General features: G+C 32.8%; 1 protein-coding gene across 1 annotated transcript in view; it reads left to right on the top strand.

Moving 5' to 3' along the window:
- The window catches only part of LOC129967104 (guanine nucleotide-binding protein subunit beta-2-like), a 73664-nt gene extending 53339 nt beyond the window's left edge, over positions 1-20325 (top strand). Inside the window, exons 3-9 of the mRNA XM_056081776.1 lie at positions 2976-3121; positions 4478-4541; positions 7589-7824; positions 9814-9943; positions 12059-12130; positions 16353-16569; positions 19441-20325. Of these exons, the coding sequence (XP_055937751.1) occupies positions 2976-3121; positions 4478-4541; positions 7589-7824; positions 9814-9943; positions 12059-12130; positions 16353-16569; positions 19441-19547 (972 nt within the window). The 3' untranslated portion in view covers positions 19548-20325. The remainder of the gene's footprint in view (positions 1-2975; positions 3122-4477; positions 4542-7588; positions 7825-9813; positions 9944-12058; positions 12131-16352; positions 16570-19440) is intronic.
- Positions 20326-20358: the final 33 nt, after the last annotated feature.

Raw genomic sequence — 20358 nt, 5'->3', positions numbered from 1 at the left:
GTTCTCTAGATAATTATGCTCATTAATTACATTCAAATGAAGAAAAACTATGTCTTTTGAACTCAAGCAAAATGCACTTCTTTATTTTGATTATTTAACTATAACTTAAAAAATAAAGATAATTAAATTACGTTCCTGGTTAAATTATCTTTATAAAGATTTAGAATATTACCGAAGATACTATTGCTGTTATGACCAATCAAATCACTAAAATGTACCTTTTTCAATTTATATATATATAATTTTTTGAAATCAGATGGAAGTTCGACGATAGAGAAGACACTTTGCATTTTTAAGTTCGCTTTAATCCATCCCGGGAAAGCACAATTTATTTACAACAAAACACGTCCGCTCCTAGCAACAGATTAGGCAAAAGCAAAAAAATAACTATCCCTAGTCTTATATAACATGAGATTTCTGACACGTGTCGATTTGATTGGAATTTCTCACACGTGTCGACTCTGACAAGGGAAATAGAGGGATCCTTTAGAAGAATCTGTTTACATCAGCGATTCTCTATCCCTTCACTCGGCACATGGGAACCGCTGACGCAATTATTTTTACAAAGCTTCAGTTGAATTAATTAAATAAAAAAGTAGAATAGGACCAGGAAATAAGAGAATATTTTAGAATGATTTTGACATGGGCTGAATTAGGCTAAAAAATTAGGAAATTAATTAGGATTAAATAAAATTTTAAAATACCATTATATATATATATATAATAAAATTAATATAAATGATTAACATATTAATTAAATTAAACACTTATTGAAACATGAAATCATTAAATTATTAAAAGAGAGGGGAAGTCTCGGCATGCACTGCCTCGGATCACAAAATGTTTGCTGTTTTTTGCTTTTTATGATTATAATAAATAATATTTTCTAGCATATCAAATGTTTATCTTATTCTTGTAATGTTCTGTAGGAGAGTACAGAACATTGTACATCTTGTCATTTTTTTGCAATATTGGTGAATATTTATTGACAAAAGACCATCAACTTTTCAAAAAATAAATGCATTTGTCAATTGTTATGTATTTTCAGAATTTTCAACCAAAATCGCATATATTAACAAATTTATAGATTTTATGATAAAAATTATGGGTTCACGATTTATATGAATTTCTTTTTAAACAATTTGCAGTAGGTATGAAATATTTTTAACATTTCCAAAATATGGGATGGGTAATTATATAAATAATTAAATCATTACTTAGCGTGCGCTTATGAAATGAACGGAATCTTAAATTCACTCTATGATTAGCAATAAATCAAAGTCGAGATAGGCGGTAGATAGTAACTAAAAATCTGCACAAAAAATCCTAATTATTTTTTGAACTTATTAAAAAAGCCATCTGATAAATCAATATCAGATGGCTTTTTATTTTATATATATTTCTGTATTTAGAATACAAAAGTATTAAGTAATGTCTTTATTCTAACATTGATAAACTTATACTAATATTTGGACTCAAAAAACTGCATCATTTTTTTTATTGTCACTCTTTAACTTTTTTTTTTTCAAATTATAATCCGAAGACAAGTTTCTATTTCCTAAGTTTCTATTTTCTATTTGAAAAATAATCTTTTGGAACTCTATATTATTTGCTAAAAATATTATTATTTTAGTTTCAATTTTTTCATATGTCAATTAATTACAATTATTATCAGCTGTATTAAATTTTTAAAAATTATCGTGTATCCTGAATATGTTTTATTTATGTCAATATGTGTGTGTCAATATATGAATATGTGTTTATTTATGCCAATGGACAGTTATTAAAAAATGTGGCACTATTTATATTGCAGAAGAGTTAATGCTAATCTTGATTATAATTGATATACATTAAGCGTAATCCCACATAAATCAGATATTTATCGTCTGAACATCACTAGTAATATATCTTAACTGAATATGTAATTGTTTGAGATGTTTACTTTTTTTTTTTTTTTTTTTTTTATTCTCCAAAAGAAAAGTGGGAATTATATAAAGAAAAATATAGAATTCTCCAGAGATGAAGGTAATACAGTTTTACCCTGTTTTTAAATCCCTTCCTTCACTAATGTTTTCTTATAGCTTACACTTCTTTATTGGAACCAACATGATTTCCTTTTTCATAGTGTATTGAAACCCTCAGATTTAGGTATATTAAATTTTATATTTCTCACCGTCTACACTACTCCAAGCAATTTAAGAGGGAAGGAAGGGGAGGAATGGTTTAGTTTAATTATATTAACACCCCGTTTTTAGAGCAACACTAGGACTATTTTGGGGCGGACCGCGTAATTTTAAACCGAGGGCGACACTTGAGTTGGCACCCACCCTCTTCAAACCTTCACACCATACCAGCGGGAGGACGTGTGGCCAAAACGGATTTAATCTGCACCAGACTCGCTAACACGATGATTCTTCGGAGAAATCGGGTCTCCAACCTAAAACCCCTCGGTTCCAAAGTCGAGACTTTCCACCAGACCACTGCAGCCCCTAGGGGAGAAATCGAAGAGAAGAGGCATTGCGAGACAAACGTTGGGAGATTCATCTGTAGAGCAAAGGGAAAATTATTTCTATAATTTTTACAACCTTAAAATCTGGTTTAGATCTGGAGTAAATATTTGCAAATATTGCAAATATAATGCAAACAATTAAAATGTAAATATTTCATGCGGAAATGGAACATTTGCTGTATCTCAACTAATCCCATTTCCTTACTTTGAAAGATAATGAATTTAAAAAAGAATACATTACATAATATTTGAATTCGCCTTTTTCCAGTCATTGACTAAGCAAAGGCGGAGTTATATCAACAATTAATTTGCATTGGATATTTATTTGACATAAATACTAGGAATAAAGATTAAATTCTCGATTATATTAATAAAGTGCTCTTGTTGTCAAGATCCGAAACTGTTTTCCCAATGATTTTTTTTTTATATGTAAATAATACTAACCGGTTGCAGATTCTTGTTCTAGAAAGCCCAGGTTGGAGCTGCAGACAAAACTATAGAAGATGTTTGCGGAGACATGTCAGATATACCCAAAATTCCACTGCGAACGAAAAAGATACTAAAGGGACACCTCTCCAAAGTAACAGCAGTGCATTACTGCGGTGATAACAGGTAAGATTGATAACTTTGGGTGAAAATTGAATCAGCATTAATATGAATAGTTGAGATAGAACTGGGAAAACTATTTACGGTTTCGAACTATTGTTTCATGGATATTATTCTGTTTCGCATTCATGAGATTTAAAGCATAAAATCATGCAATATTCAAAATCATTTTTTTAATGATTTCAATACATTCTCTTTTCATGCTTATTATGAGAGAAAATTACAGTAAAAAAAAATTGTAATTGTTTTCAGCAATTTCTATTGATGTATTTAACTATAATTAATTCAGAAGCGTCCGGTTCAAAGCACAAAATCTCTTATATTTTTTAATTCTGTTGAAAACATTAAGATTAAGATATTTGCTAATTAAAATTAAATTCTGAAAAAGATTTATTTTTTACTTTATTTTTCATTCTTAAAAAATCATTAAAAAAATTAGTAAAAGGTTATTTTTAAGAATTTTTATGGCTATATATTAAAAATGTTTTTAAAATATAGTAAAATATTCAAAAATAAAAAATAAAAATTTGGAATTTCATATATATTATTTCAAAAATAATTAACAGAAAAAAAAACCGATTGTACAGATAAAAGATGGTATACACTGGTTCAAAATTCTTTAGAAATGTGGGAATACAAATTGATTTCTTAGACTGTAAAAAAAGAAAGTAATTGTTCAATGAGTAGGTCGTTGGGCATTAATGGATCGTTGAACAATGAGCAGATATTTTTACTAGATCATATTAAGACTTCTTTAATGTTCTCTAAAATTAATAAATATGAAAAAAAAATTCAGAAGTTTGATGATTAGTTCAAGATAAATAGCTCTTACGATGAATCTAAAATATATTTCAAAGTTATTAATATATTTTAAGAATTATTTATATTTTGAGTAAAATATTGTTTTAAGTGCAAATAATTGATATTTTATGTAATTGAATTCTGGACTTAAAAGGACTTTTTTAATAGACTTTGGAAGCGCAAATTTACGTAATAGGCTGTTAATCAATAATGTGATCGCTTCTAGCTTTTTACATACTAATAACTAGAATCGTCTTTTCTATAAATTAATACCAGATTTTCATTTGCTAAAGCATTTTATTATTTAAACCATTCTATTTCCATTATTTATTTCATCAGCCTTCAATTTTAGTAATTGTCTTCTAAATAGGGGCAAATCCATTGTTTCCAGTTGCAGAAGATAATTAATACAACTGAAAACAATAGTTTGTCCTTATTTTTTAAAATCCTTCTGAATAATTCTTACGCATTTTGGATAATAAAATGCATAATTTTTCTCCCCAGTTAATTATCAATTTATCCTATGAATTTCTTAATAGATTTTTTTTTTTTTTTTTGCAGGCATCTGGTATCAGGTTCTCTAGATGGAAAACTCATTATTTGGGATACTTGGACGGGAAATAAAGTATGTATTCAAGTTACCAAATAGCAGTTTATGATTCCAAAATTTATAAAGATATTTTGATCCTTAAAGAAATGTCCATAGAAATTATTTCAGTGTGTTTTAAATAATAATCAAGATATAACAAATGGGAATTAATTAGTGCCTACCGAAAATCTATTTAATTCAGAAATTAATGATTGTATACAAATGTTACATTGTTGTGTCAATTAACAATTTCAATTAGAAAAAAACATCCTTCAGTTCTATTTCTTTTTTAAATATTTTAATCTTTTATTATGCTTTTAAAAATTTAAAGGCAGTGTAGAATTCCATTTCTTTACGTTTAAATTTTGCTTTAATTCGTATTTAATAATAGAATTACGATATGCTGATGGCAATTCTCTGCTTTCAATTTCTATAATGTTTTTCTTTCTAAAAGATGTTTCCAGAACATTTTTTATTTGAGAAGTGAAGCAACCGCCTCATTAATTCAGTTTCCTTAGACTAATATTTTCTTTGAAGTTACAATGCAGCTATTTTGAGACGAAATCTAATTATATTAGCTTTGGATGTTGTCCTGACTCATAATTTGTTAATCAAATATTGACGGTTGATTGCAATTTTGTATTTCATGATTTCTTAATATAGGATTTTCTTTGTAAAAAATAGTTTCCTTCACATACATTGTTTGAGAAGTGAAACAATCATCTGATTAGGTTCAATTTAAATAAATTAATATTTTGTTCTGAAACTTCATAGGAACTATTTTAAGGCGCAATTCATCATAAGCTTGAAATGCTATTTTTACTCAGAATTTATTTATAAAATATTTGCAGATTGATTGCAATTCTTTATTTCTGAATTATTTTTATAGATGGTTTTTTTTTATCAAAGGTGCATTAATTTGAAAAAAAAATTTCTAAATAAAAGTAAATTAGATTGATGCTCAGTTTTTTTCCTGAATATTCTGAGATGGACCATCTAATTTTGAACCATGATCAGTCAATGGAATTGAAAGGATGATACTTATGGCATCAATCCTTTCTAAATCTTCAAAGCACATCATAAAACACTTCTGATAATTCTCAATAAAATAAATAATTATTTCAAGCACATTAATGTACGTTGCTTTAGGTTTATAAAAATAGAATTTTATAATCTATTTTTTTCTCACTTCTTGAAGTGTTAATGTTTTTAAATGCTGTATGTTTTGTTAAAGAATGAACAATATAAATAGAAAAGTTCTACTTTTTAGTATACTAATGAAATGATTTTTCGAAAAAATATTTTTACTGCATTTCTTTTAAACAATAACGTATCGATTTATGTATGACATAGCAGGAAAATTCGTTGATTTCAAACATCATGAACATTTTAAACCGAACTCAGCGAAACCAGATAACGCATATGTTATCCGTTTCAATGGCTTTTATTGAGATGTTATTAATAACAAATTTGTGATTCTCATATATAAATATAATCATCTTCACCTGATTTATTAAAGTGACAAAAATTTTAAAAACATCCACAAAATGACATATTCGAATATGTTCATGTGTGATCTCTTATATATTGTATTCTCCCTTAATATTGAACAAGAATTCAGTTATGTGATTATAAACTCAGAGGGTTGTTCGCAGACATCAAAAGAAACAAAAAAAAAAAAAATTGGATTGGAACATGAGCCCGATTCCGTTCTTAAAAGGTGAAATTCGCAGTAATACACTTTCAGATTCTTGTTCCAAAATAAAGAGAAGCTGGTGTTAATTGATTATTCCACGCATTGTTGGATTAGGTAGATTTTTTTTTTTAAAAATAGATTTCAAACTAGCGTAAGTTTTTTCTTAATATCAGTGACATTTACAATAAGTTCAACCACGACTGAGAATCGTTTCTTGCATCGTTTTAAATTATAGAATTATGATCGTAGCTGCCAATTCAAAGAACTTTTGTAATAACAAACAACGGCCTAATAGGTTAAGGTATGGTATATTTGAGGAATGCGTGACAATTGGAAGAAGATTATGGATTCTATCCTGTAGCTGAGCAATTAATCAGAATTATTTAAGAGATAGCAAACTGACATGCACTTAATCTAAAAATTTCTCCCTGTTGTTGCACTGGTTGCCTGAGACTTTTCTTCAAGCAAAGCACAAATTCGAAAAATCCTTGAAGAAGTATTCATTGAAAATCTTTCAAGAAAACAACCTGCATCTATTTATTATTGCTATTAAGTGAGACTTCTACTAGATGTTCCAACAGATGTCCCACTTCTTTATCTTGAGTCCCTGATACTTGGGCTTCCAGTAGCTATGGATTATGCCCTCTGGCTGATCAGATTTATACAAAATATAGTAAGATATATGATATAGCTTCATCCAAAAATTTCTTGTTTTGGTGGGATGGCTGCTGGGGATTTTTCTTTTAGCGGAGTACAAATTCGAATTCATACCAAATCATTTGAAAGTCCTTCAAAAAGGCAACCTAATCTATGTATTGCAACTAAGTGAGATTTCTACTTCATGTACTAGTTAGTGTTCCAACTGCGATAATTACCAGTTAAGTGTTCTTGCCTCTTGGATTTGGTTAAAATCTTAGCCTTAGAGAGATTAGTAATATCACTACCATACATGTAATATTCCGTTCACATCATCGCCTATCCAGTATTATATTATGAACTGCAAGCTAAGTTGTAAACAAACCAATAAATCGATTACCAATTATTCTACATTTTATAGTCCTCGAATTACATCAAAACCTACATACATATTTTCGTCATTTATCCAACTAAATGGGATTTTTAACACTTTATTACACTTCTTTGTGTGTGTGTGTGTGTGTGTGTGTGTGTGTGTGTGTGTGTGTGTGTGTGTGTGTGTGTGTGTGTGTGTGTGAGTACGCGCGTAGTTAAAAATTTTTACTAATGACCTTCTATATTTAACACATCGTAAACTGAACATCCTGCCATAAACGAAAATTCTTTTTATGTATTTGTTACATAAAAAATCATATTCTTTTTAGGATTTTTCCATAAAATTTGTTAATATAATTTGCTTTTGTTTCCTAAGGTCAGGATTATTCCATTGCAATCGAGTTGGGTGATGACAGCGTCTTACTCTCCGTCAGGTAATTTCGTGGCTTGTGGTGGAATGGACAATATGTGTACCGTCTACGACGTCAATACCAGAGACAGTACAGGAACGGCCAAGATTAGAAGAGAAATGATGGGCTTCGAAGGCTTTCTATCTTGCTGCAGATTTTTAGACGATAACAAACTCATTACTGGATCTGCTGACATGAAAATGTAAGTTGAATCAACATCCCATTTGATTATCAAGATATCTTGATTATTGTGTTAAAAATCTAAACTTTGAGAGTACTTGCATTCTGGTAGCTAAAAGAAAATTAATTAATAATAGAATGTTGAAACTAACTTGCAGCTTTCTGTGAATAAAGAGCAACTCTTTAGTAAACCACGGATATGGCTTTCTCAAAATTTTTTCGCATACTTCCTAACATAGATTTTATTCCTCTTTCATGCATGAAAGTTTTGGACCTTGGATAAGGCCGTGAAAACCATGATTATTAAGATATCTATTGCCCTTAGGAATTGAAGACTGTGGCAAGGCGGAAGAGTTACAACATAAACGGAGTATAACCTCCCTCATCTTTCTAATCCTCGCTTAAAGTCGCGTTTGGACGTTTTGTTCTTGGTACTGCAGGGGAAAAAAACTAGTATGCATTTTGATAATCTTCTTCTCGTCATATTGAAAACCAAATTGAACCATACGGATATAAAATTTTAATTTACAGAATTACATAAAAAATTTTATTTATCTAAGTTATTGCATTTTGAATTGCATTAACATGCACTCGAAAATGTTAATGAAAAATCTTCGACATTAATCTATCATTTTTACTGATTCTATCGCGAGAATATATATTGTTACGGATCACCGGGTTCGCTTGTAGTGGGTGTATGGTGTGAAAACACAATCAGCAGGCCTCAGTAGCAAACAACAACGACGTTTATTAACACGAAGATACGAATACACAGAGACGACAAATATACACAGTTGAGACGAACATAGGACAGTACACAGCAGTACACTACAGCAAGCAGTAGCCCACAAGTAGTTATCGGCCACAGCACGCAAAACGGCCAGACAGAATCCAGCAGGAGAGAGGATCCTCGGAGCTTCGCTCTGCGGTCTCTCCAAACGGCTGAAATTCTCACAGTCTCCTCGCTTTAGCTGTATTCCACTGCCGACTCACTACTACACGATTGGTTACTCCACAGTACTGACACTATTGACACTGCTACTGTTATCTATTTACACTACTTCTACAATAGATAACAGGTCTCGGCACACAACTCAGTTCAGCAATAGCTTGGGGTCCACACAACGCTGGCACTTCGTCGTTGCTATCCTCTCGAAGACTCGTTACGATTCCGTTGATCACTACGATTCCTTGCAGCTGGAGACTGCCGCCCTTTTATATTTCCTGGAAGGCGGGCCTAGAACCTTCTGGACCAATCAGGTGTATCTCAGTTCTTATTGGATGGATCGTTAAAATTCTGGAAGCACCTATTCTAAAAACACCCGAGTAGCATCCTATACAGATGAATGTAAATTGGTCTTTTCGGTTATAGAACTAACCGTGCTGGGAAGCAGCGTTACAGGTTTATAACAATATTTTGGATGCCTTTTTGCCATCTGATTGAGATTAAAATTTGACACGAACCTGCAGTTATAGTCACGTGATAACGTACCTAATTTTATTTATTTAAATCATTGTATTTATGAGTTATCGTGTTTACATGCATGCGAAAGTACAGGCCGACAGATGATCAACCATTTGACAGATTTGGTCCAAAATGTAATAGAAATCTACAGTTTTTATGCTAGTGCACAAGTTTCTATATAATTGAGAGAAATCTGCAAATTTAATCCTAATTCCTTGTATCAAATTTCAGTCACCTAGCTCAAAAGGGTTTTGTGCTATCGTGTTCACAGATAGACAGACATAACGTCGAAAATGCGCTTTTCGACTAAAGGGAGACTTAATACGTGGAAACTCGTCAAAATCTCAAGCTCGAATTTTTCGACGATTACTATACTTCATACTTCGTAAATAAGAAAGTAAATATGAGCTTCTCGGACTCAAAAATGTTTGAAACATGGGAATTTATCAGAATCTCAAGTTCACTTTTTTTTTTAACAATTGCAACTTTTTTTTATATATATATACGTCGTAGACTAGAACAAATAATCGTAAAAACTTTTTTCAGAATGCTCTGGGATTTGGAAAGTGGCGTAAAGGATGCGGAGTATAATGGTCACGCAGGTGACGTTATAAGTATGTCTCTCCATCCAGACAAAACTTCTTTCGTGACTGGTTCAGTTGACAGAAGCATTAAGGTAAGTGACAAAACTTTGAAGTGGCAAAATGAATGACAAAACTTTGCCGCAGAAATAATGATTACTATAGTGACTAGAGTATTAGTTACATTAATGCCGTGGTGGCTTATAAATTCTTTATGTTAACAATATTAAAAGTGACAATAGCGTCTGATGTCAGTTTAGCTTATTCCTTTTTTAATTAAAAGTAAGACTCTCTTTTAAAATTAATAATTATATTGAATTCAAAATATATTATATACTAGCAGTACCCGCACAGCGTTGCCCGTGGCATAACATCTAAGTGGAAAAATTAGCTTTAGACTTAAGTCTAGCTTCTATCCGATATGACATGGGAATATCACGCGGGATCAAAAGGATATTTAGAAATCATCAAAAATAACTACACAACAATTTTTTATAGCACATATTCAGAAATATTTATGTTAAGCTTTGATATATAGTCATTTGGCGCCTTGCGAGGTTGGCAATTTTTCGGTTGCTCTTTGTTTGAGGTTACATGGCCGCCATTTTTTTATGTTACTGCATTCTACTGTATTTCGATCTTTCCCGTTCATTTCCCTTGATTTTTTTCCTGGTGCATATACTTCTTCTGCTTACTTTCCTTATTTTCGATTAAATTTTTTTTCATGCATTTCATTTTATTGCATTTATTGACTTTTTTTTTTTTTCTATATTTTCGTTAATTTGCTGCAGCGTTCCTCGGAGCCTTAAGATTGGAAACCTATTACTGGCGTTCGCGACACATTCAACTATTTCACTAAAATTTGGCGATAAACTATTTTTTGGGTGAAAATGACGGTATATCAATGCTGCTCCATATTTAGACTGCTAAAGTGGTTTCAATTTTCCCTTGTAAACAACACATGCCTTTTGATTCATCTTTCCATTTTAAAGCTGGGCTAAGCTTTTATATACAGTCATTTTGCACCTTGCAAGGTTGGAAATTTTTCAGTGGCGCTTTTGCTACAATTACCCTATTGCAACTGTTCTCACCAAATTCGGCCATTTTGCTAAAATTTGGCAATAAATTTTTTTTGGCGAAAATGGTTGTATATCAAAGCTGTTCCTAAAGCTGAACAATATGGACAGACTATAGACATTGTTCCTCTGAAACCGAGACATCATTTCTGTAATCCACACATGGATCGAAATTCAGAGCGGGGTATTCCTTTTCGGACCAAATATCAGGAACGTTTGTTCTTTCACTTTTTCTCCTGTGTCTCAAATTTAAATGTCTTTCTCTGTCAGCAGACAGGCGAGATTCATTCTGTCTCTGTAATTCAATTGCAGTGGGATTTGAAGAGGAATGGTAACTTCGCTCAGCAGAAGACTGTCCTTTGAAGAAAGTGTGGACATATTTTCTCTGATATTCACTAACCTAATGTTTCTTCCCTCTATATTTTCATTATATTGCAACAAACGAAGCATTTTGGCATTTAATGTGTTGCAGCCAAGGTTGAATTTCCTTCATTTGAGGATAATAAGATTTGAATCGATGTTTAAATCAGACGTAAACAAAGAAATGTATCGCATATGAATACCACAGCTCTTGCTATTTGCACATGCAAAGTTTGAGATTTCCGCTCACGCGCGGATAAGTGCGAAGCATAGATACCGCTGCTTTATGCATGCGCGAATCGTAGTAGGAAAATAATTAAAAGCGCAATTATAAAACTCCTTTTTTTAATTTGATATGACTTCAATGTACTGAAACCTTCCCCAATAAATGCCCTACAAAATGGTACAAATATCTCCAAAATTAGTTAAGTATTTCTCGAATTTTTAGGGTTTCAACATACAGACGCTTTCAGGAGACTTCATTTTATACTACGTATAGATATTTATTTATTTCTCTGTTATTTTTATTCTAATAAATAAAGATGTGTAAATAACAAATAATATGAAGGATCTTTCAATATATCCAAACATGCACTACTTGATAAGTAATGCTTTTTTTAAAACAATTAAAATCCTACGAAGTCATACATTTAGCACCAATAATATATCCGAACCTCTCTTTAGTGTATTTGATTGAAAGGCAGCTATGCCAACATGCTTAAATCAACTCTTGTATTCCAATCACGATTTGAGATTTCTTTTGACTTTGTATAGCTATGGGATATTCGAGACGGTGAATGCAAACAAACGTTTTGGGGTCATGAATCAGATGTCAACTCTGTTTGTGTAAGTATGTCTTTTTCTCCATATTTTCTTCATACTTTTCAATACCTGTGAATTCATTTTCTCAAAAAGATGAATTTAGTTTAGTTATATTAATGTCCCATTTTGAAATGACAAGAATGTTATTCATTGGGAATTATGAGATGGACGTAGTAAGAGCTATAGGAAGAGGGTGGACATTAGTTTCGAACCAATGTTGTTGAATATTAAACTACGTAATTTGTTGAATATCCGGTGTGCGTTGGTACGGTTTAATTGAATTAGGTTTTGTTTTTACTGCATATTTATTTAAGCCAATTATAAAGAAATCAAAGGATTCCTAGCTACGAAAACATGTGGTGGTCTTTAATCAGATGTTATGGATTGCACTTTCTTCTCCAAACTTCCATGCTACACACGCAAAAGGGGTATTCCATAAAAGATACGAGAAAAAGGAAGAAAATCTGATTAACAGTAAATCAAAATACACGATAAAAAAAAAAACGAATTAAAGGGTTTGATGTAAGGTTCACGTAGTGGCTTAGCGACGCGGAAAAGAATGCAAAGAAGCAGTGACGTAGAAAAAAAAAGTGGCATCGTTTATTTCGTACCCTTATAATATTGTTACGAAATTTCCGGGTTCGTTTGGATAGTGGAAGTGATATGGTGTGGAGAACGCTCAATCAGCAGGCGGCAGTAGAAAAAGAAACAACGACGTTTATTTACACGAAGACACACAGGACAGCACAAAGACGAAAACTATATACAGCATAGAAAAGACAATTATCTTCAGCCGCGAGACGTGCACACAGCAACACACAACAAGCCTCTACTGCAGACAGTAGCGCACAGCTTAGATCAGCACTAGCTTGATTATGTCGCTGTTCTTCTAATCTCTGGAAGATTTGCTCTTTACCGTCGATTCCGACTACTCTCCCCATCGATTCCGACTACTCTTCACCGTCGATTCCGACTACTCTACTCTGGCAGCTGCAGACCGCCTCCTTTTATAGGTCCCAGGAGGCGGGGCTAGAAGCCTCTCAACCAATCAGGAACGTTCGAGGCGTATCTCGGTTCCCAATGGACGGATCGGGAAAATTCTCGATGTTTCGGGTATAATCTATTTTGGTGCCAAAGTTACCAAATTCGTCGCCAAATGGTCGCCAAGCTCTGGGACCGACGCGACACCCGGACTCCGTCCAATACAGATGATTGTAAAACGGTCTTTCTGATGATGGAACCAACTATGCTGGGAAGCAGCATTACATATTCGTAACATTGTCCCCCTCCTAAGGACTGCACGTCCCGGGCAGTCCCACTTCAATCCAGCAGCTGGCGTAGGCTTCCGAATGATCTGATGATGTTTATGCGTTTGACGACTTCCGCACTTTTGAAGATGACATCATTCACTAATTTGGCGGCGACTAACGATCCATCCGAACCTTCTCAATGCTTTTGACACGGACCTCTTCGTCATTTCGGATGGTACACCCAGACTTGATTTCTCTTCTTAAAATGCAATGTGTCCCATGGAGCGAAACGCTGGATCGTAGTAGATTCTTCCGGAATGAATTTTTGCCAGGCTGGTCGGTTGGTCACTAAACGTCTTCCATCGAACCAATCGTATATCAGGATGATCCAATGGTGCCTTCTGAAGTCCACTCGAAAGCCAGGTATTCGCCTTCATCGCCAAAGCTTCCGCGGGAATATCTCCGCCTATTCTCGGTTCATTCTCGACACTTGAGAATTGTACGCAGCTCTCCACACTGGATCTTCTGAAGAGGACATCTGCCTTTACGGGAAGGGCTCTTCTGCAATGACACAACTTGACCGGGTACACAGCAGATTCATCGGCTCCTATTTGCATGACACTCCTCGAAAAATCCACAGCAAATCCGAATTCTTGGAGGAAATTGAGACCGTGACTGCAGGGATCAGCGATTCCAGCCACGTAGTCTTCTTCCGTGTCAATATGCCAGAAGATACCAAGAGGCTTGCAGAGAGGTAGTTCCTTTAATCTTTGGGACGAATCCAATCCAAACAGGGTCGCATCAACTCTTGCATCCATAGGCATCGAGCACGGGTCTCCACGAACAGACCCGTCCGAAGAAAGTCCATCTTCTCCATCCCCAAGCGCCTGCACTTTCGGTTCCACTTCAGGGGACTCATTCGGAGAAGACTGTTTCAGTTCCGCAATTATTTGACATTCTCCCTGTTCGTTCCTCTCCCTATTAAATTTCGGTTCATCCTCAGGATGGCTAAGCTCCTTTTCGGTGACACCGGTCTCCATTCGATCTTCAGTCTTTTCTTCTACTTGGCTTTCGCTGCTTCCTTCAATTTCTTATGTGATAACTGGGATGCCTTCAATTTTCTTAACTTTATCTTCTAAAATTTCTTTCCACGATGAAAGGCCTTTCATTAATTCACTCTTCATTTCTTCATATCCGGCTTTCATTTCTTCCGTAAAGGTTTTCATTGCTTTCTTCATCTCCTCTTGTCCAGCTTCCATAGATTTCTTCATATCAGCCAACAGAGCCAGTAACTCACCATTGCCCCTATCAGCCACCGTAGCCTGAGATCTCGTTTTCACCATACACTGTTGACCACTACCCCACTCCTGACACCAAAAGGTTACGAAATTTCCGGGTTCATTTGGATAGTGGAAGTGATATGGTGTGGAGAACGCTCAATCAGCAGGCGGCAGTAGAAAAAGAAACGACGACGTTTATTTACAGGAAGGCACACAGGGCAGCACAAAGACGACAACTATATACAGCACAGAGAAGACAATTATCTTCAGCCGCGAGACGTGCACACAACAAGACTGCTGCAGACAGTAGCGCACAGCTTAGTTCAGCACTAGTTTGACTCCGTCGCTGCTCTGCTAATCTCTGGAAGACTTGCTCTTTACCGTCGATTCCGACTACTCTTCACCGTCGACTACTCAACTTTGGCAGCTGCAGACAGCCTCCTTTTATAGGTCTCAGGAGGCGGGGCTAGTAGCCTCTCAACCAATCAGGAACGTTCGAGGCGTATCTCGATTCCCAATGGACGGATCGGGAAAATTCTCGATGTTTCGGGTATAATCTATTTTGGTGCCAAAATCACCAAATTCGTCGCCAAGCTCTGGGACCTCCGACGCGACACCCGGACACCATCCAATACAGATGATTGTAAAACGGTCTTTCAGATGATGGAACCAACTATGCTGGGAAGCAGCATTACAGATTCGTAACAATATTTCCCCTAAGAAAATATCGTGATTTGTTCCATTGGAGATCCTAAGACTGATGCCCTAGTCATCAACTATATCCTTTAGACACCGACAGTCTCTATGCCACTGCAAGGGAATATAAATTTCCCGGGAGCACTATTAAGATGTTTATTTCATCTTGTATTTTCAAATGCAATGTAAAAATTGAAAAAAATTACTATGATTATCTTCAATCAAGAGCCTATAACCCCGGTTACGCTACTAGGAAGATGTAATTTTTTTTCCTATATTGAGAAATGAAATAATTTTAAAATTTATCTCGCCTTTAAATTATAGAAACGCATTTTTTAATTTCATTCATTTAATTGAATCCTAAATTTGTGGATGCAGGGTTTTGAGTTTTATGTACTTTTGCAATTAACTAATACAGTACTAATTAGTACAATAATAAGTATAGTATATTATTCAAGAGTAGATAATATGCTATGTTGTATTGTTATTATATAAGGAATCTACATTTAATATAGGAATTAAATTGAACTGGAATTTATAAATTAAAATTAATTTCATTGATTCTAATTTTGAACTTTACTTCGTCCCTCTTCCCTGAAGTGATTTACATTAATGTTACTTCAATTCTTCCTTTTCCCCTCTCTTTCAAAATTAAGGGATTTTTAAAAATCAGTTAATATTATTATTAAAAAAATTATTATCTAAAAAAAGTACTTTTATAATTAACGATTATGATGAGTTCAATTTTCAAAAAGTCTCAGGCCACATTTGTCAAAGGCTCTATATTTTCTAAGGATTAAAGTTATTTGTAATTCTCTAATTTGCGATCTATAGACTTGAGATAAAAATGTAATAATTTTGATCTTTTAATGTGATAATAAACTCGATATTAAAATTTTCTAGAAGGTATCAATGGAAAAATAATTATGAAAAAAAGAGCAGAATAAAAAACAGGAAGTCAATTTATCAATAAACCTTGTTACTTAAATTCAAAAATGAAACCTTGTTCTATTTTCGTAGTTCCATTCCAGCGGGTACTATTTCGGGACTGGTTCCGACGACAAAACGTCCCGATTGTTCGACATCCGCGCCGATCAGCAGATAGGGCTTTACCAGACGCCCTCCAACAAAAGCGGCTTTACCTCCTGCGGACTCTCCACAAGTGGCAGAGTGATTCTGTGCGGATCAGATGACTCAGCGGTGCACACTTGGGACACCCTCAAAGCCAAGCACAATGGTACCAGCTTTTGAATTTCTTAATCTCTAAAAAGAAAGCAATCACGTATACAAAATAAATATAATAGCAGTAACCTTGGCTAATTCAAAGATGGAAGAACCATAATAAGCATCTGATTTATCCCAAATTTGTGCCCTCAACTTCTATTTAAAATGTTAAAAATAAGTTGAGTGCACAAACATGACATCTAAAAAAAAAAACAATAATTTTTAAACTAAAAACAGCAGCTGAGATTTATTTTTGATATTCAAAATTTTTAACAAATAATATATAAAAATCAGAATTATTTTATTCCTTTGTGTGTGTGTGTGTACGGTTGATCGGTAAAGTCCCCCTAAAGTAAAAAACGTATTCTCCGGTATTGCCATACAGTTTTTCCGAGTTAAGTAACAAAGAAAACAAAAATAATAATAAAAGAAATCTTAAAAACGCACTCAGTAGGAGGAGGGGAGACCGAAGAATACATTAAAAAATTTTTAGTCCTTTCTTAAATCACAAAAAATTTATAATTTTAATTCCATATATCCCAACCAATTTTAGAATATTAGAAACCTTTTCCACTATTTTTACTAGAGTATATTTTTCAGATTGACTCTTTCGCCAATTTTTTAAAGTTGTTTTTCTAATTTCCTTATTTCCCTGCTAAGGGCGTTGTAATCTATTTCAATAAATTTAGCACATTTACTTTACTATAAGTGCATGTTACTAGCCTGGCTATACGATAAGCCGTGTTAAATTTAAAGGGCTTAAAAGGATTTTTATCTATTATTCTGTATATAATATTATTCAGCAATAAGTCTTCAAGAAACTTAAGGGAATTAAAAATATTATGATATGAATGACAAAAAATATATTCGTATTTAATTAATGAAAACAATTAAGAGATTTTAAAGCACAATAAGAAAAACAAAGTTTTTCTATTTATATATGCAGGATGTCCAAAAAAAGTGGAACTTGAGTTCATTTCCTGGATATTTCATGTAGACTTCCAACCACTAATTTTCATTAAATGAGGATATAAAATTATATGAAAATACTTTGGTTTCTATGATCAAATAAAAAAAAATTATATGACCCTCATGGTATTCAAATTTAATAAATGAAATTACATTTCTACCCTATGGGTACAATGTATTTATATTTATCCATGTACGCATTAAGTTCCCCTCTTCTATTTACAAAATTTAAAGAGGTATGCTCATTTTAAAATTTAGAGAGGCTTTTTACAAATTTAGATGGAACCATTAATTAAATTCAGATTTCAATATAAACATTTATAATATCGAAATTAGAGAAGCTGAGCATTTAAGAAGATATCTCAGAAAAATAGTAAAAACCAAAAAATATATATTTATTATTTGCTTATAATTGTATGTAAGCATTTCCAAAAGAGTAATATATTTCAATAACGAGGTACGTTTTGAACTGTTGATTATTTATACTGCATGTAACCGTAATGCTGGTCTAGTTGCAAAAGATTACTAATGTCATTTTCCGAATATCCAGCATCTTACTAGAAAATGTATTTACAGAACGATTTAGAAATTGTAAATTACAGGATTTTTTTCTTTTCTGAGGAGGAGGCGTTATATAAGTGATACAGAAATTCACATTTCAACTTATTTATTTTTCAAGTTATCCTCTTGCTAATGTAGAACAGTCAGCTAAGCATTCATCATTCCAAAAACGCCAATGCAGAGAATACTTCAACGTAATTGCTATCGAGCTTCAACCACATAGCTATCGTGAACTCCATGGACAGCTAGTTGATCATTGCTAAGAATTTTACAATTGGGCCCTTCTTAGAAGTAGAATCAAATCTTTCTTTCCTCAGAAATATCATTATAACAGATGAAAGTCTTTTAATTGAAATGGAAGCATGAATCGTCAAAATGATCATTGGAAATGGGGAAAAGAAATCATAACAGAGGTTTATTAATAGTAACAATTTTCTATGTGTTATGTGGTTTTTTGTACAATAATATACTGAATGGTGACCGATATATTCAGTTAAATTTAAATGACATCTACTTATGGAGTTACTTAACATTTTTCTGTATAAAACAGGTCTTCTGTAAACGCTGCAAATATTAGCAGACATATTCAAAAACCTGTCTTAATGTCGCAAGTGATGAAATGAAACTCATGAAGCAATTATTGTTAGAAAAATGCAACTTCGTATAGGCAACAATGATGTTCATTTCGAACAAGTTTTTTTAAGTACTGCAATTAATATGCAATTTGATCATTTTTTTAAAAATTAATGAATTAATAAATGCAACAATATTAACCTTCGTGATATACATATTATCCCTAAAAAGGCAATAACTCACACAAACACCAGTCAACAAAGTTGTTATTTAATATCTCAGAAAACTTTAGATAGAAAAATGAAAATTTTGCGCTTATAAACGAGTGCAAAAATAAATAAATACTTAACTTGAATAAATAAAAATTACTCACTGACATGTTTTTACAATGGGGTTTGTGTCAAATTTTAATTTTTTTGTAGCTTTCTATTTTTAACCTCTATAAATGCCAAAATGTTTTTATTCATTTGGGTGCCTTTTTCAAAGAAACTTTGCATTGGAAGTACATATTTAACTGCAACAGTTATAAACATCTCTCCACATTTTTGGGATATCTTGTATATACGGATTAGTAAAGAAAGAGTAAAAATAAGTTTCATTCTCGATTGAGAGAAGTAAAGGGATCGCATTTTTCTTATTAGTTTGTTTCAATCTAATCTATATTTGAATCTCAGTAAAAGTTTGCCTACATAACTAAAAGTATACCTCGGCAATTCAAGATGAAAATTATTATATATAATCAATAAGGATAAATTTATAACATTCATTTTATTTTTTTCAGGTTGTCTTACAGGACATGAGAACAGAGTTACTTCATTAAGTATGCCAGATAATGGTATGGCTGTTGTCTCGGGTTCTTGGGACTCCAGTGTCCGAGTATGGAATTGATATGTTACAGAAACAGAGAAACTATGTTTAGGTTGATCAATCGAACAAAATGTAAATTTTTAATAAATTCAAATGAAAAAAAAATTTTAGTTTGCAAACATTCAAAATAATGAACTTTTAAAATAAAATTTTAAGCAAAGTTTTCATAACTGAATTACCATAGGATTATTATTTAAGATCCTGATAAGTTATTTCACTATATTTAATGTCAGATTCCAAAATCCACATGCAATTTTTTATAAAATTTAATCCTGAACATTAGCCCAACCAAATTGTTAGAATATTAGTTCCAAAATCATGCTAACATTGGTCTGAAACTTTAATCCTTGATCCTAACTTCAGCAATACATAATTTAGTAGAACTTTGCTCAAATTAAAAATACTTCTCAAATTTACTGAAGGCCCAATTAGGCTACCTTAGTGTTCGATGGTTCATTTTACAGATTTCTTTGAATACCCTTATCTTTCCTGTTTAAACTTTTTCCTTTCAGATTCATAGCTTTTAATTTAAATGTGAGAAACCAATGTTTCAAATTTCCAGTCCTTATTTTTATCCAATATTTGGAAACATATATTGGCCTTTCGAGTGGCTGAGCTATTAATGCAATAAAATTGCTGGGTTGTTTCTCTCTCCCCCTCCACATTTTGATATTTTACATACTTAGATTTGATTATTATGCTTCAAAAATTCATCCGTTTATCGTTTTGATTATTTTCCCCATTTAAAAGCAAAATAAACATCTTGCAATCTTTAAATCTACCTAATTACTTGCTTTCTAAATAACATTTTTAAATTAAATGTCAAGCTGAA

Source organism: Argiope bruennichi, chromosome 4 (genome assembly GCF_947563725.1).
Source record: "Argiope bruennichi chromosome 4, qqArgBrue1.1, whole genome shotgun sequence".
Classification (NCBI taxonomy): Eukaryota; Metazoa; Arthropoda; class Arachnida; order Araneae; family Araneidae; genus Argiope; species Argiope bruennichi.
This window is presented reverse-complemented; position numbering and strand designations above follow the sequence as displayed.